We start from the raw sequence: 25,234 nt of genomic DNA on the forward strand, positions 1-25,234 counted from the left end.
GTCCTTCCCCTCCCTTCCTTCCTGCCCATCATTAGTTGTGATAGGAAGAGGAATGCCCGACCCCCAGCTGACTTGCTCAGCCTGGTGGGAGCCTGGAGTTTTCTCCCTGTCCTCTGTTGGCAGAAACTGCCTACATAGGGATGGGAGAGATGGCATGGTGAGGGGTCCCTCCCAGGTGGTCTAATGCCAGGACATCCAGGAAGCTTGCTGTCCTCACTGGGGCAGGCTGTGCACTCAGAGTTTTGCTCTCTTATACCAGGTGGACCCTGAGGTCCCAGGACAGAAGAGGAGGGGACCCTGCCTGTGGCCCTGTGCAAGCATGACATTTCCTCACTTCCGGGAAACCGGAGACCAAATCCAAACAAGGCCGTCCCTGGAGAAAGTGGTTACTCCATCCCCTGTCAGTGTTTCTGGTCCCTTGATTGAGTTTCCACCTGATAGCAATGCTGTTTAATGACGGTTATGCAGCAGAAGGTAGAGTGGGGCTGGGCTCACCCCTACTCTGTTTCCTAGTGCCGGCAATGCTTCGACCCTCGTCTTCTCTACGTGTCCAAGTCTCACACGTCTTCCAAAGCCGGCTCAGTCCCGCCTCCTTGGTGCGGATCAGAGAGCTAGCAAGAGCACTGGATCGTGTGTCCCGGGCGCATTCCTACTGCCCATCAGTCAGGTAACTTGATACCCATGCTGATGCCCATGTTGTCGGCAAGGGGACTTCTGTGACAGTGTCCTTCACACTCGACCATCAGAGTCACCCAGGAGCATCTTAAAATACAGATTCCCAGGCTCCCTCCTGTCTGCACTATCAGCGAGTGCCCTGGGGAATTCTGAGGCAGGCGTCCTAGAACCGCACTGAGAAATGCCCTGCAGGGTGTGTCCCTCCCACCCCAGGCTGCCTCCAAGGACAGGGCTCCTGCACGTGTTGTCCAGCGGGAAGGGCGCCCCTCTCATTCACCTGCGTTTATGGGCACTCACTCTGTACCCAGTCCCATGCACTGGGCTCAGGGGCTCCCTGCGGTTAAACTTCCACTCAAGAGGGCTCTTGCATTACATAAGCTCTTTCTATGCAAACAGGATAACAAATCCTGCCCTGCCCACCTGGCTGGATTGTTGTTTTAATTAAGCGAGAGAAGGGACGAGAAAGTGCTCTGAGAGCTATAAGATTGGGAATCAAAGGCAGAGTTATCTATGCCCACTAGGCAATGATTCACTGACTGCTTGTGACATTTCCTCTGCACAGTCCACCACACTTATTAAAAATCTCACAAATCTACTTAACTGCTCCCAGCTGAGGGCTTGGCTTTGTTGAGTGGCTGCATTCAGCTTGTTCAGCAAAGCCTGCCTCCTTCCACAAGATGGCCAAAGCTGTTTTCTTGGTTTCTATTGGTGGATAGAAACAGGATTTCTTCCCAGGAGGGGCAAAACTGATCCGGGTAGTTGGGAATCCTCACTGTGGCTTCATTAACACCTGCTGACTTCATTCTTGGGCAGTTGACTGAGGCCCCAGGAGTACGTCATTCTCTTGAGATGGATGGGTAAGATTCCTCTCCTCTGGTGGGGGGTCCAGGCTTCAGTCCTCTGTTGCTTGGGTGAGACGCCATCTGAAAGCTCAAAGTCATAAAGCAACACTTTATTGTTTCCCATGATTCTGTGGTTGACAGGCTTCAGCTGGGCAGTTCTGCTCCCCGGGGCTGACCCTCTCCCTTCCTGTGAAGCTGCTTACAGCTGGGAGCTTGACCCTAATGGAGAGGCCCAGATGCCTCTTGTTCTCTAGGCTTCTCTCCACATGGCGTTTCAACACAGTTGTGCAGCTGAGCATCTCTGTGAGGGCAAACCCGTGAGCACATGCTTATGGAGCCACTGTTGGTGTGGGACTGGCTGCCCTGAGTCACAGGACCAAGCCTGGCGTCCACACAGGAGGGGGCAAGCAAAGGCAGGAGTCCCTAGAGGCGTGTGTCCTGGGGCCGCTGATCGCTCATTCTCCACAACATCACTTTCTTTCTTGGGAAGTCGCCCCAATACGTGGTAGAGCAGGGCAGCAGCCAGGCCTCTGTTCACCTGACCTTTTTCCACCAGCATCAGTGCTGCTGGGCTTGGAGGCCTGGGGTGTGACTTGGGGGAGGCTACGGACTCCCGCTCCTGTGCTCTGGGTCAACGGTATCTTCTGTCCCTGGGTGACCACAGCCTGCAGGGAGAAGCCTCAGAGGCCTGGCAGGTAAGCAGTGTCTCTGTACGCCCCCCTCTGCAGTAGCGCAGCTCCGCGCACCGCCTCTCACGTGTTGGCTCTAGCCTCTTTCTGGATGTGGCCTCCAGGGAGGCCTGTGGGAGCCCAGTGCCGGTTCCCAGGTGCCACAGATGGAGCCACAGGCACGGTCGCTCTCCACATCTGCTTGGGTTCCTCAGGTCTCCACCGCCAGGGGACCCATGTTGCAGTACGTGCGGGGCTCTGCCTCTGCCTCCTCCAGCCAGAGTGCTGGGGCTTGGGCCCAGTACCATTCTCCCCTCCAAGTTCCTCTCATCATGTCTCTGACTGAGTGGGGCACCAGGATGGCCAGCGGAGGTCTTAGCATACCTTGGGTCACTTCAGAGTTGGAGGCGTCTGGCCAGAACCCTGCGTAGGGGCTGAGCGCTCCCTTGGTTTCCTCACGTTTCTGTGCTTTTGTCTTAAACCAGCAGCTCTGTTTTCTGGAAGAGATCCCTTCTGTTTCACCTCAGGCTGACTCTTTCATGTCATGTGTATGCAGGGAGATGACAGACTGGAAGGTCTTTAAGAATCAGCAAAATGGCATTTCTACCCTTTGGGAGAAAAACTAAGGATGTGTCCAGAGTGACTAGAATACTGATCCATACCAGCCTTCCCCTGGCAGCCTCAGCACAGTGGGAGTCGTTCACCTCTGAGCTGGTGCCTGGGACCCGGAGGCTTGGAAGTGGAGGGGGTCATCACAAGACACTGGCCCCCAGACCCAGGGCCTTTGCTGAGGCCCTGAACACATATTCTGTTCACGGTGCTGGTGCCAGACAGTGATGATGCTGTGAGCGCCTTTACGTGAAGACGCGCCTGAAGAAGCAGTGAGGTGTTTTTCTTTTTTTTTTTTTTCAGGACATTCACCTTCAGCCGGGCTGCACAGGCCTTGGGGGCTTCTAATTTAGTTTGGCAGGCGGGGGAGCCACCAGAGGCTCTACTTTGCTGGAGTGTCTGTCTTGTGATTGATTGGAGCTGAGAATGAAACCCCGCGGCTCTGTTCTGTTCGCTCACTGAAATGATCAGGAGTTACTTCCTCTGACAAGGAGGCTGACCCAGCTGGGGTCTGGGGTGGCCACTGCTCCCCCGGCACTGCTGGTCCGAAAGCTCTCGCTGGTGTGGATACTGGGCTTCCTGCTGCTCTCAAGGGTGTAAGCTCACTGAAAGCAGGGCCAGCACCCCACATCCGATGCTCAGTTGTATTGATGTCTATGTGACTTGAGTGTCAACTTCAACAGCCTGTACCTACAAATAAAGCTACACTTCCTATTTACAGCAGGAACCTCATCGGCTACAGATTGGTCATCCTCAAGCTGTTTGCTGGGTGTCTGTGGGTCTGCGCGGTAACTGCCTCCCCGATAAGGGCGACTACTGTAGCCACCATGCTTCTCCCCTGTCTCTCTTCCTGCTTCGCGCTCCCCGCCTGGCCTCCCCGCTGAGCACTGCTGGCAAAGCTGGTGAGAGGCGCCCTGCTGGGGCCACTGGCCACCGCAGAAGTGCCCAGGGTGTCAATTCTGGATCCTTCCAGAGTGAAGCCTGGGCAGAGCAGAGCAAAGGGTCCTCTCCCAGTCCTGAGTCGCACCCATCTCCTGGCCACCAGAGCAGCCAGTAGATCCAGTGTCCTGGGGTTTCACTATTGAAGAATTTAGCCAGCTTGATGCCTCACCCACGGTCCAGAGGCTCACAGAGTCTCAAGAAGAACAATCCTGCTAGTTTCTGGCCCTTGCTCCTCTAACTGCAGAAATGCAGAACAGCCCAGGGGGAGGGTGGGGCAACTACATCCTAGAGTTCTTTCTGTGCTTATCAGGACTCTGAGGATGTAAAATGACAAACTGCCCTCAACAAAAATGGAACTTTATATGGCACCAAAGGGCTCAGGTGATAAAGTATCCACCTGCAATGCGAGAGACCCAGATTGGATCCTTGGGTTGGGAAGATCCCCTGGAGTAGAAAATGGCAACCCACTCCAGTATTTTTCCACAGAGAATCTCAAGGACAGAGGAGCCTGGAGGGTTACAGTCCATAAGGTCACAGAGAGTTGGACACGACTGAGTGACTAACTGCCCATGTACAAAGCTGAGAACGCTCCCAGAACAGGTGTAGGAAAAGCTACAGGAAGAGGGCCCAGGGCGAGAATGTGGCACAGCTCCCCTCTCCACCGGTCCTCTCTTCCCTCCCCTCTTCCTTTCTCTCCTCCCCCACCTCCCTCTGACACTGACTTCTTCCCTCGCCTTAATTCCTCACCTTTGACCTCCCTGGCAGACAGCCTGTCTCTGGGCGAGGGGAGAAGCGTCTACTGGAGCCCCAGATTCACGTTCTCCTGTTCAGCAACCTGATTGGAAGAAAGGAGCTCTCCTTTCCAGTGTGCACACGGATATCAGGGTCGAGGCAGGCGTGCGATTGCCCTGCTCTGGGCTGTGCATGGATAGCCATCTCAGGGCAGACGTGTGATTGCCTTGCTCGAGGCTGTGTTGGCTTCAGGGGCACGGGGTCCTCTGGTTGGTTGGGTTGAGGTTAGGGTGAGATCTGCTTCCAGCCGGAGAGGGGGTCCTGGCCAGTATGAAGATGGCACAGCCATGCCCTCCCCTGCCCCGCGTCTGCCTGGCCCCTTCCTTGGCCTTACCCACAGCACACAGGGACAACCCCACAGGGGAGGTGGTTATGTGGAAGTGGCTCAGTTAGAAGCGCCGTCTACTGTGAGGCTGAGGCTGAGTCTGCACTCAGACACCTGAACGGGTCCTGGCATGCTCTCCTTTGGATATACGAGGGCTTCTTTGGCCTTCTGCTTCTCCAGTGCACTGCGGGGTGAGGCAGGCCATTGGCCTGGGGATGTGTAGGCTCAGTGCCAGGGGACCCACGGCCTCGCCTCTTAGTGGGCACAGCTGATGGGCAGATGCTCTGAGGCGTCTCACTTTTTAATCATATTGTAGTGAGAGTGCCCTCCTCCCTGTCTTGCTTGCTTGGGGGAGCCCTGTCCTTGCCCCTCTTCCTCCTGCCTCCCTGGATGCCCGGGGGGGCAGCTGGGCAAAGACATGGTCTTCCAGCTGTGGTCCATCTCTATGGCCCACTTGTCCTCCACAGGCAGGGCCAAGCTGCCTCAGCCTCTCAGCTCTCAGACCCTCCCCTCCGTCCCTCTCAGATCCCTTCTGGATGGGAAAGAGTCCTGACTCCTCAAATACCACTTCTTTCAAACTTTTTTATTCTTCCCTCAATCCTCTCCTTTCTTTAAAAACTCAGGCCTTTGGGAATCCCAAACCCTGGACACATTTCTTTTTTTTTTTTTCCCCTGTCATTTTCTCCCTAAAGTGCAGGTCATGGGCCATCCCTGTGGCTTGACTACGGTGGGGAAGCAAAGGGAGAAAGCTGGGGCATTTCTCAAGAGCTAGCAAGGCGGCCTCTGCTCCCAGGCAGGGAGGAGGCAGGGGACCTGGGGAGCTTGCTGTGTCTGCAGGGAGGGTGGAAGGGGCTTTGCTCCTTGGTTAGCCAGCCTGGGCTGATTGACATCGGGTGCTCCTCCTAAAGTCCCTTCCCTCTACTAGCTCACCCTTCAGGGGATGAGGGGACAAGATGGGATAAACATAGAATGGGGCGTGGCCTCCCTGTCAGCCTCCAGGAGCCTGAGCTCTACCCTTTACATAAGCCTTAATGAACACTTTGAGGAGTGACAGGCGGTGGGGCTGCTTATTTTTAACCAGACACCGAGTGGGACAAGGTGTCTCAGCCTCCCCCAGGCAAGCACACCTGAAGGTATCTTGTCAGGGGCTCCCCAAGCCCGAGGCTGCTGGGAGCAATTTCTGCAGAGTCACACCCGTGTTCGGGGAGTCTCCCCAGGCTTGAGCTGCACTGGCCAGTTTTTCAGCTCCCGGGCCTCAGTGGGATGGGGGGAGATGCTCTGTGATGGGCAGAGGGGGCTGGCTGTGCTTTCTCAAATGTGTGAGCTCTTGTCCTTCAGGAATAGCTTTGGACACTAATTGGGGGTTTTTACCCAGGAAATGTTACTAGGAAATGTCACGTCCTACTAGGAACCATCAGATGGTGACAAGTAGCTGGAGAACTTGCTGCTTAACCACTGGTTACCCGGAAACCTGGACAGGGCTGCATCTCCGGAGCCCCACGTGCTCAGGTTACAAGCATACCCTAAAGTCACAGAAATCTAAAGTCACAAATGACAGAAGTACAGCGGGCTGCAAGGGGACAGGTCCGGCACTTTTAAGAATGAGTCTAGGGGCTCTTGGGCTCTTTCTCCTCCTCTCCGTCCCTGTGCCCTTCCCAGACTCCATTCCTCTGCCTCCTGTTTTGCATTTCCAGAACCACTTTTTCTGTCTGGCTAACTCCATAGGAGCCAAGGAACTGGGGGAAAGGGAGAGAAGTTGTCGGTGCCTGGAAAACCACTGCATGTCTGCTCCAGGTTGGTGGCTCCACAGCCCTCAGTGCCCAGGCCTCTCCAACAGTCTTCCATGAGAGAGGTGGCCCACCCCCCCCACCACATGAATCCACTGGGTCCGTGGAATCCTCTCCCCTGGCAGCCATAGGTCCATTCCTGGACTACCATCAAACCAGACGCGGCAGCCAAAGCCTAACAGGTGCTGCTAGTTTTCCTTCCCAGCTTTCAATTACTCAGTGGGACTTGTTTTCCTTTTATCTCCCGAAGGCGCACATTGGAGACTTAGGTTTGATAGGAAAAGGGCATCCCAGGATTTGAAAATGGGGTTGCCGGCTGTTGCTGGTAGAAGGCAGATAGGGAAATTGCATAATGCATCTTAAAATGTTGATTAGCATTTTGAAGTCAATATGTGCAGTATCTGAAAGGACATCATCCCTGAAATTGTTGGTCATTTGTCCCCGGGGTTGGGAGGCTGATGTGCTTTGTGGGAAGAGTAATTTATGTATCCTCCACTGGACACACACACACCCCATCCTTGGTACTTGTCTGGGGACTTGGGAAATTCTACTGAAGGGATTCAATCCTCATCTGCAGGCTTTGAGGGCGAGGGATGAGCTTTTGAGAAAAGCTGCTGGTATTCCCTCCATAACGACACACATCTAAAGACAAGCTCCTGATTTGGTGGGAACTTCAGGACTGGCAGGGTCTCTGAAATCCATTCATGGACCTCACATGGCCCCCAGGTGAAAAACTCCTGGAGCAGAGTTTATGTCTGTAAGGTCCCCTGCTCAGGCAGATAACCCTGGTCCCTGTTGGGTGCCTGTGTATCCTTCTTGCTGAGGATTTTCTTGCCTGAAAGGCCTGGGTTGGGGTCACATTTCAGGACAGCTTCTCTAGTCACCCATGTTGACTGCCAAGGCCCAACAAATGTAACCTTTGTCCCCCCCCACCCCTTAGAAATGGGGAAGATTTAGCAAGACTGGGCCTGTTATTCCTTATGGCAACAATTAGCTGGGCTGGGTGTCCACACCCACTGGAGGCAGACCGTGGCTGTCTGGCTTGTCACGGCCTCTCCCTGATACCTCAATGCTGGAACTATTTCAGTTCTGTCTATCACCCCATTTGGTCTGCATTGTTCTTAGAGCAGGATTAAGTAAACAATTTATCTCTGAAGATATACTGCATATCACAACACAAGCCTCTCACATGTATACATACAGGAAACATTCATAGTCACACATGTATACACACGCCCTGGGTATCTGCAAGGCATCTGAATTTGAGCCCTTGATCCTCTTTCTCTTCATAGGGTTGTTGTGAGGGTTCAGTGGACGGATGCCTGAAGAGTCCTCAGCACAGTGCTTGGTACACAGCAAGTGCTCACTCGATACAACCAGCTGCGTGTTATTAGTAAGTGATCCTTCCCACCCAGCGGCATCTTCTCCAGCCAGCTCAGACTGGGCATTGCTCAGGACCCGGGCGCCCTCTGGTGGCTGCTGTCTCTACTCACACCTCAGGCCCCTTCAGAAAGATCTGGGCTCCTTTCTCCCAGCTCCCCTCCACTGCCACTCAAGGGAAAAGGGTGAGAAGTGGGGTGGGGGAAATTGTTTCACTTTCCTCGTCATTTCCTTTGTCTCCTTCCTGACCTTGGCGAGCTTGGGGGTCACTAGGTCTGGGGGCAGGAAGAGATGCTTGGAGGTGGGGGTTCCTGGCTGCATGACTCCCCTGGGATTGCCTCCCTCTCACCTGCTCATTCTCCTCCGAGGGCAGCCCTGCTCTGTGGACGCCCAGGGCCACCTCCAGAGAGGACACCAGACAACGGGGAGGGCAGTGCATCCAGAGTCTCCCCGGGCTATTATGAGGTAATTTTATTTCTTTCCATTTCAGGTAAAAATAGTAAATACAAGATAATTTTCATAAAGGTAAAAATACATCATTTGGATTTTGCTGTTGCTCTCTGAACAGTGCTACCGACAGTACGATTTTTGATTTAGGATTTTTAAACCTTTTTTAAATATAAACAAATAGAACTATTTTGCTAGTAGGCTATCTGTGTTCTCATCTGGCACTTAAGAATAGATCACAGGTCACCGCCCGGTTCTTCTGGGTGTGTGGGTGGCAGGGAGGGAGTGAGCAGGGGTGTGTGGGGTGAGGTGGTTTGTCTTCCTACACGCAGACAGCACAGCGGTCTGTGTGCGGTGGGAGGGCACGAGTGTGCATCCGAGATGGCCTTTTCCTGCGCTGGCCACTGGGACATATGTCCCTATGACTGGACCGAAGATGTCCCCACGTGTTAGGGGGCCACTTCCTCCCTTCCTCTTGTGGTCGAGTTTCTCACCCAACAGCCTAGATTCACAATCATTCTGGGTCCAGGCAGGACACTGGGCTGCAGATGCCAGCAAGGCTGGTCAGGATGGAGCCAGTGGGTCCCCTCAGAGTCCTAGAGGAGTGGGCCAGGACCCCTTCCCACTGGGGCTGGTGGCCAGGGCATCCCACCTGGCCTTGGAATGCTGGTAGAAGTCACAGGTGCCGATGGGTGCAGGCTGCTAAATGTCTTTGCCCTTGTTCACCCGCAGGTGGTCTTTGTTTAAGTTCTTCCCAAACTTCTCACTGAGCTGTTGGATGAGGTCGGCCAGCTCTCCGGTAGCTTGAGATTTCTCTTCAAGGAGCTCGTAGCGCAGGCTGGAGATATCTTGCTTGATTTCCTTCAGTTCGCCTGCAAGGACAGAGGAGATTTCATTGAGTATGAGCCTGCAGAAGGGGCTCACCCTAGAGGCATTTGAGGCGTGCCTTCTTCCAGCAGAATGTCAGGCTACCGATCCAGCAGGGTGGAGGTGAGGGGATTGGAGGTCTGTTTTGACCTAAATCCCACCCAGCTCCTCCCACTAAAGGACTCATTCCTCTGCTGAAGACCCTTCTCCTCCCATTCCTGGTCAAGCTCTCCCTGAAGGGTTTGAGGTGGACAGAGGAATCAAGAGCAGGTTGAACTGCTTGCACCCATTTTATCATGATAGAACACTGGTCTTGGAGCCATTAAAGGCAGATTTTAAGACTCTGAGCAGCACCCTTGTTAATTTTAACATTTCTTTCTCATCATGCTTCATGTTTTGCTTTGTCATCATTTGCAGGGAAGAGGAACTCCTAGGCATCTGAGGGGACCAGCTCAGCTGATCAGTGGACGTGGCTGTGGAGCCAGGCAGCCTCGCAGGAGCAGGGTCTGCTCAGACCATGCAAGCAGCGTCCCTCACTGGTGCACCACGGCAGGCCTGCCGCCTTCTCCTTCTATGGCAAGGGACCACCAGGTGGGGTTTTTCACTCATTTCCACAGTGAGCCATGTGGTTAAAAGTCCACACAGGCCTGGGCTGTGGGAACCTTCTTATCAACCACAAAGTGGGGTTGAAAGGTTCTTGCCTGGTTTGGAAGATCCTGGACTCGACTCTTGGCTCAAGTGGGAGTCCACTGCTGGGGGACACATTAACCATACCTGTTTTCCAAGTATCCCTGACTCACAGAAGATGCAGAAGTCTTAAAGCTATAGTCTGGCCAGTTTTGACAAAGGCATACATCTCTTGTTTTCATGGGGGCTTCACTAAGCCCTGGTTTCATGCTGTGATTCCCATGGCATGAAACCTGCACAGCCCCACATTCTATAATCAGTTACATTCCTGTCAATCACATCACACACTTCAGAGTGCTGGCTGCCATGGTACCCGGCTGTGTTATATTTAAGACCCAACAGTAGGGTGGGCAGATGGGCTGCTACTCAACTCTTAGACAGTGTCAGCCCAGGGGTCGTTCGGTCATTGCTGATCTTGAGGCTGCACAGTGATGTCCCAGGATGAAGCAGAGGGTCACTAAATGACTAGGCTCCTTCCAGAGGCTCCTGGGACACTGGTGAGGGAAACACTTGGTACCTTCGCTGTTGGAAGGTAGCAAATATTTGTCCCAGGTGTCTCATGAAGATTAATTACCTGGTGTATGGTAATTCGCTTTTCACTTAAGAGCTGCTTAAAATAGACTGGAGAATAACCCAAACAGTGAAAATAATGTAGTTGGCAAACTTCAGCGTGCATCAGAATGAATGCCTGGCATGAGAATGCCTGGTATTGTATCACAGGCAGACCCATAGGCCATGCTGATTTATTAGGTCTGGGGAGGAGGGGGGTTCTGGACCTGCTTTTATAGCAAGCACTTCTGAGGGGGTGGAAGGAATTCTTTGAGAAACTGCTGGTTGGTAGCTTCTGAGACCTAGGATGTGAGCTAGGATGGAGCCAGCCAGAACAGGGGCTGTCTACGGCTGGCTGTCTATGTGCTCTGGGCATGAGGAGCTCAGGGCTGTCCTGAGCTCAAGGGATAGGAGGCAACTCGTGTCAGTAGTGACTGGGGAGGCAGAACCATTCTGTGAGCAGGGCTCCGTGTCCTGGTGCTGGTGCTGAGGTGGAGGGGCCTGTGGTCAGAGCTAAGGGCAGCCCCAGCTGACGACCAGCCAGGGGCCAGAGACCCGAGTCCTGCAACTGTGTTCCCTTGCATTCTGCCAACACCTCCAGTGAGGCTCTCCAGGGTCTCAGGCTGGGGACTGAGCCCTGCCGGTTTTCCACTCATTTCCACTGAGCCCTGATACCTTGACTTTGCAGGCCCGGTGAGACCACGTCTGGCTTCTGCCCTCCAGGAAGCAGATCCAGTTGCTTACCTTCATTGACTTCATCATTTTCTCTGTCCACCTGGGCCTTCAGGACATATCTTTTTATGAGCCGTTTCATGATTTTCTGAAACATGAACACAGGGAGGGATCAAATCAGCCCAGCCAAGCTTGCATCCTGTAGGCGTGACTTCTCCCTCTGGCAGAGTGCCTGGCAGAGTTGGGGGATCCTCCCTTGCCTGATGCCTTGCTCTTGAGAAGTGACCTGCCTAATGGGGAGGTTCCAGTCTCTCTGGATTCAGTAGCACTTGAGCCAGGATGTAAGAGTGGGATACTCGCAGTGGCAGGAGGTCCAGCCACAAAGAGAGACAGAAACACCTGAGATCCACGTGCACTGTTTGAGGGTCCTCAGCCTGACTTTTCCCTGCCCCTTGTGACCTTAGCCCACCACGCCCTCTTCTCTGGGCCTGATTTCAACAACCGATGCAAACTGGGGGAGTAAGAAAGTCCTAGTAGGCCAGCCCAGGTAGAACCGTCTCCATGGAGCTGCTATGCAGGAGGAGAGGTCCACTGAGCCCGCAGTCAGGAACAGGCACGGAGGACCAGTCCACTGTACTTTGGAAAATTCCTACCAGAGGCAGAGAGAGATACAGCCGAGCCTTGGGAGGTTTTGCCAAGATCCCGCTTCCCTGAAATCTTGGAGGTGCTACTTAATATGCAGAAACCAGATCCCTTCAGCACAGGAGGCAGGAACAAACGCTGAAGAGCCACCAAGAACAGAGCCAAGGGTAAGAGGGCCCGCAGGGGGTGAACTTTGGATTCTGCGAGCTAGTCGCTCCCGGGTTACTGCGAAATTGCAGGATTTAAAAATATCCTTGTGGCCGACCCGTCTGAATCTGTAGGAGCCTAGCAGCACCGCAGACGGGGATTCCCAGCTCCTCAGTATCCCTTCCGCTCACCTGCTCACCCTGAGGACCGAGGGGACAGAACTGCCATTTGCTAGGTTGAAGGGCCCTGAATTCTGTCCTCAGCTTTGCTGTGTGAGGTCAAGCAAGTGGTTAAGTCCTCTCTGACTACATGGGCTCAGGAAAAAGCTTCTTGCAAGTAAAAGAGAAGTGAGCTTCCAGGATGCAGAGAGCTGGAGGATTGAACGCGTTAGTATTATCACCGACTGGCGGTGCCGCAGGGCCTGTGATGGCAGTGACCTTGCCAAGGGGGTGTCTCCAGCTTTGACCCCATGGTTCACTCGACCCCAGGAAAGGCCGTTCACACTGTGCTCTGAGAGCTCATGGGGGCCCCTCCTAGCCCCCGCTGGAGGTCTGCTGGGCTCTGTGGTTTGAGTCAGCCTCTAATTTCAGGCTGCACAGTTAAGTGGTGAGTTGCCTTCACGCTGCTCCTTCTCTGGGAGGCCTGGGTCTTATCCTGATGGTGGTTAAACTGCAATGCCAGATCGCTCACTGACACTCTTGTAGTCAATGAGGCAGGTTACCTGAGTTTTAAGAATCTATGCCTTTAGTGGGAGTCAGCGATGCTCATTTCACTTTGAATTGGAGCAACAGAAACAAAATAAACTTTGTCCTGAGCCAAGTTCTCATGGGGGGATAAAAACCAACAAACCAGATATCCAAGTATCTAACACTCGTACTGAATAAGGAATTCGGAAATATTCTACTGAAGACTTTCAGGCTTACACAAGACCAGAGGATCTATTCATAAAGTTTCTTGTCATTTTAAAGAAAAAAACCTCAAGAACTCGAGACCCTTCCATTTCTGAATCTGTCAGTTAAAGAGACTATATATTTACAATGCAAAATTATAAGCCAGAGATGGAAGTGAAGAGCTCCCTTTTCCGGGACGTGGCTGAGTAGAACGCATTCACAGCTACGAGGGTAACCACCCTCCGGGCTTCCTGTGCTCACTGTGTTTTAGTGCAACATGATCAAACTGATCATTAAAAAATTTCATAGTATGTATTTATTATAAACACAAATGTTTTGAGTCTTCCTACAGTCCAGAAGCTGTGTTGGCCTCTTTGACAAAATGACCTCAAGGAACCCTCCCAGAAACCAGAGGAGATGGGGGTTGTCGTCTCTTTGTACAGAGGAGGTCACGAGGCTCAGAGAGGGAGGTGACTTTTCCAGGCTCATACAGCTGGGAAGTGGCAGATCTGGGACTTAGCAAAATGGAAACCCAAGTTGGGGCTTTGTTCAAGCTTCAGGAAAAGACTAAGTGCATAATGGATTCAGAGATGAGATGCAGGAAATGGGCTCCCATTGGTCATAGAGGGTTTGGACCACTTCTAGGTACCAGTTTATCCTTTAACAAGGCACAGAATCTTTTGAGCAAGAAGAGGCCTCAGCTAGTTTTCAGAGAATGGATTGCTATCCCGCAGAAGAGAGTGACTAGTAAAGCATCGTCCTGAATGCCCACGGCCCGCGCATGAACCCTGGCAGACTTGATCTCTCCGAGGGGAGAACAGCAAGGGTTTGCTTCTAAGCCTCTCATTATAGATGAGGATGTTAGAGGCTTAACATGGAAGCAAAATTACATGAGCATGGCAGACATGTCCAGACCCTTTAACCTTCCTCTACTGCCTGGTTCACTCCAGGAGTGACAGGCACCTTCAGGGACAACAGTGTGGCCGCCTTTCAGGTGCTTAGAGACTTCATGCCCTGATGAGGACCTAGCCTCTCCTCTGGCATATGCATGTTAGACAACCTGGGATCTGCAGGAGTCTCATCCCCAGGAAGTCTGAAATGGTTAGAAAAATGCCCAAAGTTCTTTTTAACATGGCTGCTACAGAGGATCTCTGTCTGCAGAAAAGATGGACATCAGAAGCCTCCCCTCCTTCACTATGTGGGGGAAAAGCATGGTCCTCTCTCATGAGTTTCTGCTCCCTCCTGCTTACCTTCCGTGGAGTTTTCACTTCGCAGAGATAATAAACCTTCCCCACACTAGCATGTCCCTGTCGATGCCAGCTTGACCTGCTCTGCCCTGATGCATTTAGCAAGGACTGGAGATGACTGTATTTAGCGATCTTACTCAGGCAAAGTAACTAACACTGAGGTACCTAGTGGATAAGAATGGTTGTGGCATCGAGGCCCACGTCCAGGGTGGGAGCCCCACAGTTCTCTGGCCCAGAGTCTGAGAGCCAGGTGACCTCTGGCCGCTGCTGGCGTCCAGGGAGTGGGAGGGACCGCTCTGTGCAGCCAGGGAAGCTGAGGACAGGGTCAAGGAAGAGGACGCGCGCGCAGAAGGTGTCAACGAGCAGCAGCCAGAGAGGAGTAATGCTGCCGCCCAGCAGCAGAGGAGCTGACGAACATTGGGAAGAGAGTGGACAAAATGGATCGCAGGACAGGTCACGTGTTAAACTGGGGTTTAGGAGACCCCAGGAGACAAGAAATCAGCATTGGCAAGCTGTCTAACCTGTTGGCTTTGATCTCTGCAGAAAAGGTCATCGAGAAGGCAAGAAGGAGGATGCCCACTGGGTTTCAGGGGAATGGGTTACATCATAAAGAATTATTTCAGTGATGAACTGTGCCTGGATTTTTCAGTTTGGTTGGGACACGGTTTATTTGCTTTGCCCCTGGAGGAGATGCATCCTCAGAGAGTGAGGATATGAAGTCTGTACATACTCCAACAAGGGGACACATGTTGATCAGGTCACATGTAGCTATGATAGGAAACACACTTTGGCCATTTTGCTGGCATCATGGTTTTGTTCCATTGTTTGGGGTCATGTCCACAGAACCCAAATTAGGAAAAAAAATTACAAAAGCAAAGAACCAATTTTGTGAAAAATAATTCAGACCCCTGGAAATCTAGAGGAACTGTCTTCTCTTATAATGGAGAACCCTGAAAAGCTGAAGTGATGGGAAGCTTAAACACCCAACATCTAGGACTGAAAGGAGATCAAACTAGTCAATCCTAAAGGAAATCAGTCCTGACTATTCATTAGAAGGACTGATGCTTAAGCTGAAGCTCCAGTACTTTGGCCTCCTGATGCGAAGAGCTGACTCATTTGAAAAGATCCTGATGCTGGGAAAGACTGAATGCAGAAGGAGAAGGGGACGGCAGAGGACGAGATGGTTGGGTGGCATCACTGACTCAGTGGACATGAGTTTGAGTAAGCTCTGGGAGATGGTGAAGGACAGGGAAGCCTGGCATGCTGCAGTCCATGGGGTCGCAAAGAGTCGGACACAACTGAGCGACTGAACAGCAAGTGCTAAGTTTGAGCAACCAAGCAGATCTACTAGAGACACAAGGGAAAGGAGCTTAGCAACTAACATGTATATCAACAACTGGGCTTTTATCTTATTGGGACTGCTCCAGAGTGTCTCAGCACCTCGACAGTGAGAGGCTGACAGCATATGTGCTCCGTGCAAGGGAGGCTCTGGGTACAGCCTGCATGGTGAGAAAGAGGGAGTGAACTGGGCTTCTCACAATTTCTTGGCACTTCTGAAAGATGCTTTGGGAGGAAAGCAGTGCAGCGTGGAAGGCCACCAGTGGGCTCAAGGAAAAGGCTGAGCCATTTTTAGATCCCTGCCCAAATGCTTCCTTCTGAGATGGTTGCTGCCCCGTGATAGCAAAAGCGCCTTCTGTTCCTCGCTTCCTTCCCTCAGGCTCAGATAGACCTCTTCCCTGGGACTGTCAGACACAGACAGGGCAGGTTCCAGGGAGGCCTGGGTGTGACTCTACAAAAAGGACTAAGGGGCTTTTGCCTGGGCTGTGTGGCGTGGTGCAGACAGATCTCACTTCAACCCACCAGGTGACAGAGTTCCCTGTGTGTTCAGTGGGGTTCAGGTCCTGCCTCTCTCACAGGCATGTGTGAAATTATACATACCCTCGTGTCTAATCTGCTCCCAGCTGTCCATCTGTGCTGGCTCAAGGTTTACTCCTGTTTAAGCAGATGTTGGCTCAGGAAGATGCCCAGACCTGACCTTAAAGAGCTGAGCAAAGTGCAAATGTACAAAAGCAAGATGGTCTCTGCTCCATCTGCTGTCCCCTCCGCCCACTCCCTCTGATGCCCACGGGCCCAGTTTTTCTGTCTCCCAGTTTCTCTGTCTTCTTTTGGGTGACAACGATCTGAGTAAGTTGCCCCAGGCTTTTCTTGGTGGATTCGAAAGATACAGGGTGGGCCTACTTTCCCAGACTGTCAGCCTGAAGCTGCAAACCGGCTAATCTGCATAATCACAGCAGGAAGCTCTGGGGGAGTCAGGGTTGCAGGGACTCGGCCAGTAATGATGGAAGACAGAATAGCGATTGCTTGAGACCACTGTGGAGCACGGTCTCCTTCACAAAGGATTCATCTGGCTGTAGGACGTTGACCACAGCGGCTGTCTTCCCTGATTGCAGCTGCTGATTGTGCTCAAAACCCAGGAGACATCTGGCCCTAATCCATTACGGTTTTCTATCTTTTCCGTGGCACAGATAATCTCTACTTCTCTCTAAGAAGCAAAGAAATATAAATCCTTCCCCTGACTGAAGGATTTGTCCTATAAAATAAACTCAAAGCTGATCGCACTGGGCAGGGCCAATTTAGCGCACAATTAAATCAATACAAGATTTGCCCTTTGCCAATTTTTTAGCCCCTGTCATCCGATAAAACTATAAGTACTATGAGGGATGAGCCACTTCTTAATTGTACACTTAACTCCCCCTAACTGCAGAGTTAGCCTCTGAAATACGGATGGAGATTCAATTAGAGACCTGGGTCGGGAAGATGCTGGGTCTGTGATAGCTCCCTCGGGGATGCTGGCACCAGGGACATATCACCTTGGCCCCAAGGAACACTCAGGACGGCGTCAGATTTACATCTGATAGGAAACGGTCAGCGTGGATAAAACTGCTGGTCATCGGGGGCAGGAAAGCAGGAGGAGGATGGCCTGCACTTTTATAATCAATAACCTGCAGTGACCATTTATCACTGACTGATTCAAACTGATACAGAGACTGCATTAATTTCTAAAGCAAAGCAAGATCTGCAAGCATAAAAGACCTCCTAAGTTTTATAACGGCCGTGTGCAGGCTGGCAGTCTAAGGTCGAGTGCCTACTGAAGACGTCGATGCCCGCCTGGGAGCCACACCGGGCGCCTGCCTCTCCCTACCCCATTCCTGTTGGTCTGCATCATTTCCCTTTGGCAATACATCCAGAACATATGCTGAGTCAGTCAGCTTTTCTCCATCACCCTTCTCGCGTTTCAAGTCACCTGTCCCGCGTGCCTGGACCATGTCTTCCTCCCTGGTCTCCCTTCTTCCACTCCTGTCCGCACTGGTCTTGTCTCACTATAGCAGACAGGTAGTCTTCTTAAAGCATAAGTAAAATCGTATCATCTTCTCCCTCCCCCAAGTTAACCTCCTCCCACTGCCTTTCGTGATACCTCAGAGTAAAATCCACACCCTGGACCTTGCTTCTGTGGTCCTGATTTGAATTCTGACCTCATCACCTTCCCCTCCCCCACTGCTCATTGAGCTCCAGCAGCTCTCGACCTCCCAGGCGTCTCCCCTCTGGCCGTGGCTTACACTTTTCCTCTGCCTGAAAGGCCCCATGTGGTTGCCTCCTTCTCATCGACGAGGTCTTAGCTAGCTGTCCTCTCCTGAAAGACGCAACTTCTGATAACCATATAGAGGCAGGGGCTCCCTGGTTTTCTCCATTTTTGCACCTGAGTTTTTTCATCTGGGCACTTTGATCAACTTGAAGTTACATATTTAATTGCACGTGTACTGATCCATAGTGTCTCTCCCTCTATGTCTGGAAGTGCCACTAAGATAGGAACCTTGTCTGTAACCCCAGGAAGCAATACAGTGCCTGGCATATAAATAAATGTGACTGCAGGAAGGAATGAAGCTGTGTTCTAGGGGGAATGACATAGCCCTGTGACTATATTGGTGTCTTAACGGAGTCCACTTCTGCCTATACCTGGGAAAGGGGTGGTTACCTGGTATCTGGTGGGCTTGCTATAAGTGTTATTTGCTGTCAGATTTTCAGAATTCCTCATGCCAGCCTGGTACCGAGTCTTCTGGGAAAAAAAAAAAAAGACAAAATACATAGTATGTGACACATATTACATAAGACTTAATACATACCTACATGGTAAGAATAGCACCTGCCTAGGGGGCTGCCTCTAAAAGGCGGGCCCTCAGGAGGTCCCTGTACCCACTGTGGCTTGGCTTCCTGGAACATGTTTCCTGGGGCCTCTGGCTCTGCAGGTTGTCAGTGAGTTACAGAATTACTGTTTGGTCAGCTTTGTTTGGAAAGCACTCAGCTAGAGTGATTGCCCAGAGATTTTTAATATGCTAACAATTGAGGATCTCCAGGAGGGGGAGATAATGGATGGGGAGCCTCCCTTCCCAGGCGTCCCAAAGTACAATCCAGCTACTTTCTGGGGAGAGCTATCTGCTTTCTAGTACTAAGGAGTCCCTCCGTGGGGTCCCAGCTCAGTCCGACAGGAAGGGGGCGGGGGGCGGCACTAAGGCCGGTTAGCGGCCCCTGCTGGTACTGCAGCTGTGCTGAAGTGCCAGCTGATTCTGAAAAGCACGGGGTCCCTCCTCAGAGCTCCTGATTTGCCTGGTTTCAGAGGCATCCTGTTAATCAAAGACACACAGCTCCCCTCTTCCCCATCTGCTGCCCCTCCAGTCCCTTAGGTCCCGTGCTACCTACCCTGAATTTAGAATTCAGCATGCCCATTTCAAGGTCATTTTCACAGCTTTTGGCCTTAGATTTGCAGAGTTTTATGAGGCACATCTTGATTCTCATTATGAGATAATAAAACGATTTAGGACTTGGCACTAGATTAAAAGGAGCAGGTAGAGTTCTTCCTTCATCAAAATAAGACAGCCAGAGCTTCGCTCGGGCAAACTTCCACTCCACGTCGGCATCCTCCTGCAGGGCGAGGAAGACAACAGAACATTGTCAGAGGCCGCGCCCTCCCGCAGACTCATCCCACCAGCCACAGAGGTGGGCCCTGCGGGGCATTTCAATGTTCTAGGAGACATATTATGAAAAGTAAAATGAAACAAGTGAAATTAACTTCAGTGATGTATTTTACTGAATGCAGTGGACCCCAAATGTCATCATTTCAGCATGTAATCATTATAGAAATGATTCATAAGACAGCTTACATTTTCTTTGCATACCAAGTCTTCAAAATTGGCATGTGGTCTATACTCACAGCACATCTCAGTTTGGACTGGCCACATTTTGAGTGATTAGTACATGTGGTTTCGTGGCTACCATATTAGATGCCACCGTGTATTTCCTACTAGAAAGTGTATTCGAGCGCTGCCAACAATGTTAAGAGTCTAGCGTTTAAGTCTAGAGACCCAAAGAATTGATGCTTTTGAACTACGGTGCTGGAAAAGACTCTTGAGAGTCCTCTGGACAGCAAGGAGATCAAACCAGTCAATCCTAATGGAAACCAACCCTGAATACTCATTGGAAGAACTGATGCTGCAGCTGAACCTCCAATGCTTTGGCCACTTGATGCAAAGAGCTAACTCACTGGAAAAGACCTTGAAGCTGGGGAAGATTGAAGGTGAAAGAAGGGGACGACAGAGGATGAGATGGTTGGATGGCATCACTGCTTCAATGGACGAGAACTTGGGCAGACTCCAGGAGATAGCGAGGGACAGGGAGGCCTGGCGTGCAGCAGTCCATGGGGTCGCGAAGAGTCAGACGTGACTTAGTGACTGAACAATAACAACAGCTAGCATATGCAATTCAAGGGAGCAAGCCTGCATGTAGCTGGCAAGAGGCAGTCTGCTCTTCCCTGGTGGTGGCGGTAGACTTAAAGCCCAGATCTGTTACTTCGGACTTGGTGTCAATGCCAGAATGCCAAGTGGGCCCCCTGAGAGGTAGCAGGGCTGTGTTCTCTATAGGTGCCCAGGCTCCATGGGCCCCTGTCCTAAGAGGGCAGTCTGAGGCCAGGGGTTTGGAATCAACTGGACTGTTACCAGCTGTGTGATGTAGGTAGTGGCCTTGGGCTTCCTCCTCTGCTCATGGTGATCACACTGCTGGCCTCCCATGGCCCTGGGGTTGGCATTGATTACGTGTTCCGTGAGCAGTGGGTTTTTCTCCCCATCGCACTGGCTTCACTTCAAGGGGCTGTGGGTCCAGCCGGGTCCCACCTGAGGCTGCTGGCAGGCCAGGAGGGCATAAGGTCACCACCAGTGAGCTTGACCAATTTGTCTGCTTTTGCTGAGACCCCATCAGCACCTGGCCTGGCCTATGGGGACGTACTCTACAGGCCTTTTAGACTGGAAGCTCTGTGAGGGCAGGGTCATTTCTGATCTCTGCCATACAACAGAGAGATGTAGGTGGGACTCCCAACCTGAGAGGAAGGGTGATATGGTGGTGGGAGCACAGGCTCCCGAGCCTGCCTGGGTTCAAATCCTGCCTCTGTTCCTCGCTAGCTGGGTCACCATAGCAGGAGACTTAACTGCTCTGGGCCTCAGTTTCCTCATCTATGAAATGAGGACAGTAACACCTACTTCACAGGCTGTTGTGGGAATGAAAGAAGTTAATGCATGAAAAACAATGTAGGATATTAATACTTGGTAAACTCTCAGTAAATAGTATTTGCATCTCCATAGCTTAACCCAGTACCTGGTGTTCAACCTTCAGTCACCAGCCAACCTCCTACTACGTGCCGACTTACAGGTCACCTACTGTATGCCGGCCCATGCCAGGGAAGCACTGGGTTTGGCAGACGTGACCTCCTGGGACACAGCCTGGCCAGTGACAGGAGTATGTTAACTCATCAGCTCTCTGTTTCTAGATCTGGGCTCACAGCTGGGGGCGTGCTGGGGGTGGGGTTCTGCCCTTGGGGGTCAGGGAGGGCTGCCCCAATGGCTAGTGTTTATGCTGAGATCCAAAGGGTGAGGAGTTCTCAACCAGGTCAAGTGTGGGTGCACTGGGGTGGAGAAGAGTAGCAGTTAATCAGCGGAGAGGCAGCGAGAAGCGTAAACAGCTCTTTGTGGGCAATAAAGAGCAGGAGACAGAGAGGGTAAGAGCTGCAAAGGGGGGTGGAGGGAGGGTTGTTCGTAGTTACTCATTTAATTTTCAAGATCAAGAGATGCATTTAGATGCTGACAGGAAGGATTAGACAGAGAAAGAGAGGGTGAGGATGCAGGCGGGGAGGGCTGCTCCTGAGGAGGGGAAGGCAGGGGGCCCAGGGACCTGGGAAGGGCTGCTCAGGGGGAGAAGGCGTGTCTGCCCACGGGAGGGCAGTGGCAGGGGCGGAAGCAGGCCCAGAGGCAGGCGCGTCTGTGGATTCAGATGTGGATGTTCAAGAGCTATTGAAGAAATAAGTGTTCTCCTGCAGGGATTTACAGATTTACAGGGATTTACTTCACCACAGTTCAGTGTGACCACGGACACGCCAGGCGCATCCCGGCAGCAGTCCTCAGGGTCCTGCTACAGGAGTCAGCAGTGAGCTGGTGGGGACTGTGTGCTCCCACCCCGCAAGGAGAAGCCCAGTGCCCAAGGGGAGGGGTCACAGTCCGCTCTCTCTGTCTCCTGGCACCACCCCATGGTGGGCAACTTGACATCACAAGCCATGGGCTTGCTCACGCCTGTCCCAAACTAGTGGGTATCGCTCATGCCAGTCACGTGACTTCCCACACTATATTCATTTGGACCAACACACAATGTGCTCCGTAGGATGGGGCAGAAACTGGGGGCGAGTGCTCTAGACACCCACGTATGCCAGGCACCAGCTGGGGTCTCTGACACGTGGGGAAGCTGGGGCCCAAGAAAGTTAGTTAGCAACAGCTCATTATCCGCACAGGTGACCAAGCCTGTAAAATACTTGTATATATATATGTTGTTTGCCTGCTGACACAGTGCTGCCTTTTCCTGCACATGGCTGGGGTGTTAGAGCTGGGGGCTAAGACGAGGGATCACGCAGGTTCACCTCTTCCTCTCTCCTCTTGTCTGTTTCCCTTGTTCAGTCTACACTCTTGAGCGCAGAGCCCAGTATTACAGGCATGCTCAGTCGTGTCTGCCTCTCTGCAACCCCAAGGACCATAGCTCACCAGGCTCTTCCGTCCATGGGATTTCCCAGGCAAGAATACTGGAGTGGGTTGCTATTTCCTACTCCAGGGGATCTTCCCGACTCCAGGATCGAACCTGCATCTCTTGCATCTCCTACATTGACAGGCAGATTCTTTACCACTGTGCCACCTGGGAAGCCTAGTGCCAAGTATATACCACATTGTTTGACTCCTCTCTGTCTGGGTACATGCTGTTCCTACTGTATAGAATATTGTTTTCTGGAGGAGTTTTATGGACCAAAGCTTCCCCCTAAAATCCATATGTTGAAGCCCTAAGCACCAGTATCTTAGAATGTGGTTGTATTTGGAAAGAGAGTCTTTAAAGAGGTAATTAAGGTTAAATGAGGCTTTAAGGGTGGTGTCCCAATCCAACATAACTGGTGTCATCGTAAGTAGAAGAGACACATGGAGGAAAGGCCCTGGAGGGCGTAGCAGGAAGGCAGTTATCTGAAAGCTGAAGAGAGAGGCCCCAGAAGAAACCAAGCCAGGAGCTTGACCTTGACGTTCTAGCCTCCAGGGCTATGAGGGAATAACTGTGTTATTTAAGCCACCCAGTCTGTGATATTTTGTTGTGGGAGCCCTAGCAAACTAATCCATGACAATTATTTTCTAAACACGAATAACTGTTTCTTATAAGAGATTTAAGTACTGAGGTATACCAAGCAAATGTGAAAGTCCCCTTTCAAAGCTCTTTTCTTGTTTCACTCCCATCCTCAGAGGGTACCATTTCTTACCTTTGCTTTCTGCATAGGCACATTTGTATTATTATGTACATGAGATTTGCCCAAGGATATTTTTCTACAGCTTGCATTTTTTTCATTTCACAATATCATAGAGATTTGCTCTGTCAGCACACAAAAAAAGTCTTATTGTTTATAATCAGTGTTTTACGGCCCAAGGTAAGAGAAACCCAAGTAAGATGGTAGGTGTTGCAAGAGGGTATCAGAGGGCAGACACACTGAAACCATACTCACAGAAAACTAGTCAATCTAATCACACTAGGACCACAGCCTTGTCTAACTCAATGAAACTAAGCCATGCCTGTGGGGCAACCCAAGATGGGCGGGTCATGGTGGAGAGGTCTGACAGAATGTGGTCCACTGGAGAAGGGAATGGCAAACCATGTCAGTATTCTTGCCTTGAGAACCCCATGAACAGTATGAAAAGGCAAAATGATAGGATACTGAAAGAGGAACTCCCCAGGTCAGTAGGTGCCCAACACGCTACTGGAGATCAGTGGAGAAATAACTCCAGAAAGAATGAAGGGATGGAGCCAAAGCAAAAACAATACTCAGCTGTGGATGTGACTGGTGATAGAAGCAAGGTCCAATGCTGTAAAGAGCAATATTGCATAGGAACCTGGAATGTCAGGTCCATGAATCAAGGCAAATTGGAAGTGGTCAAACAAAAGATGGCAAGAGTGAACGTTGACATTCTAGGAATCAGCGAACTAAAATGGACTGGAATGGGTGAATTTAACTCAGATGACCATTATATCTACTAATGTGGGCAGGAATCCCTCAGAAGAAACGGAGTAGCCATCATGGTCAACAAAAGAGTCTGAAATGCAGTACTTGGATGCAATCTCAAAAACTACAGAATGATCTCTGTTTGTTTCCAAGGCAAACCATTCAATATCACAGTAATCCAAGTCTATGCCCCAACCAGTAACGCTGAAAAAGCTGAAGTTGAACGGTTCTATGAAGACCTACAAGACCTTTTAGAACTAACACCCAAAAAAGATGTCCTTTTCATTATAGGGGACTGGAATGCAAAAGTAGGAAGTCAAGAAACACCTGGAGTAACAGGCAAATTTGGCCTTGGAATGTGGAATGAAGCAGGGCAAAGACTAATAGAGTTTTGCCAAGAAAATGCACTGGTCATAGCAAACACCCTCTTCCAACAACACAAGAGAAGACTCTACACATGGACATCACCAGATGGTCAACACCGAAATCAGATTGATTATATTCTTTGCAGCCAAAGATGGAGAAGCTCTATACAGTCAACAAAAACAAGACCAGGAGCTGACTGTGGCTCAGATCATGAACTCCTTATTACCAAATTCAGGCTCAAATTGAAGAAAGTAGGGAAAACTGCTAGACCATTCAGGTATGACTTAAATCAAATTCCTTATGATTATACGGTGGAAGTAAGAAATAGATTTAAGGGCCTAGATCTGATAGATAGAGTGCCTGATGAACTATAGAATGAGGTTTGTGACACTGTACAGGAGACAGGGATCAAGACCATCCCCATGAAAAAGAAATGCAAAAAAGCAAAATGGCTGTCTGGGGAGGCCTTACAAATAGCTGTGAAAAGAAGAGAGGTGAAAAACAAAGGAGAAAAGGAAAGATATAAGCATCTGAATGCAGAGTTCCAAAGAATAGCAAGAAAAGATAAGAAAGCCTTCTTCAGCGATCAATGCAAAGAAATAGAGGAAAAGAACAGAATGGGAAAGACTAGAGATCTCTTCAAGAAAATTAGAGATACCAAGGGAACATTTCATGCAAAGATGGGCTTGATAAAGGACAGAAATGGTCTGGACCTAACAGAAGCAGAAGATATTAAGAAGAGGTGGCAAGAATATACAGAAGAACTGTACAAAAAAGATCTTCATGACCCAGATAATCACGATGGTGTGATCACTCATCTAGAGCCAGACATCCTGGAATGTGAAGTCAAGTGAGCCTTAGAAAGCATCACTACAAACAAAGCTAGTGGAGGTGATGGAATTCCAGTGGAGCTATTTCAAATCCTGAAAGATGATGCTGTGAAAGTGCTGCACTCAATATGCCAGCAAATTTGGAAAACTCAGCAGTGGCCACAGGACTGGAAAAGGTCAGTTTTCATTCCAATCCCAAAGAAAGGCAATGACAAAGAATGTTCAAACTACTGCATAATTGCACTCATCTCACA

At 51.0% G+C, this 25,234-nt stretch overlaps 1 protein-coding gene and 1 long non-coding RNA gene across 4 annotated transcripts in view; one reads left to right on the forward strand and one right to left on the reverse strand.

Moving 5' to 3' along the window:
* Window positions 1-1,856: 1,856 nt before the first annotated feature.
* LOC121819648 (uncharacterized) overlaps window positions 1,857-25,234 on the forward strand; it is a 30,047-nt gene continuing 6,669 nt past the window's right edge. The window contains exons 1-4 of one of the 2 annotated variants that reach the window (XR_006059960.2): window positions 1,857-6,647; window positions 7,933-8,033; window positions 8,389-8,485; window positions 9,752-9,925. This is a non-coding gene — a long non-coding RNA (uncharacterized LOC121819648). The remainder of the gene's footprint in view (window positions 6,648-7,932; window positions 8,034-8,388; window positions 8,486-9,751; window positions 9,926-25,234) is intronic. The other variant, XR_006059959.2, reaches the window with a different exon arrangement.
* TRPC7 (transient receptor potential cation channel subfamily C member 7) overlaps window positions 8,477-25,234 on the reverse strand; it is a 149,991-nt gene continuing 133,233 nt past the window's right edge. The window contains exons 9-12 of one of the 2 annotated variants that reach the window (XM_042250549.2): window positions 18,924-19,145; window positions 18,202-18,279; window positions 11,315-11,390; window positions 8,477-9,339 (exon numbers count right to left, since the gene is read on the reverse strand). In XM_042250549.2, coding sequence (XP_042106483.1) covers window positions 9,170-9,339; window positions 11,315-11,390; window positions 18,202-18,279; window positions 18,924-19,145 — 546 coding nt within the window. In that variant the 3' untranslated portion in view covers window positions 8,477-9,169. Of the gene's footprint in view, window positions 9,340-11,314; window positions 11,391-18,201; window positions 18,283-18,923; window positions 19,146-25,234 lie in introns of both variants that reach the window. The other variant, XM_042250548.2, reaches the window with a different exon arrangement.

This window comes from Ovis aries, chromosome 5 (assembly GCF_016772045.2).
Source record: "Ovis aries strain OAR_USU_Benz2616 breed Rambouillet chromosome 5, ARS-UI_Ramb_v3.0, whole genome shotgun sequence".
NCBI lineage: Eukaryota > Metazoa > Chordata > Mammalia > Artiodactyla > Bovidae > Ovis > Ovis aries.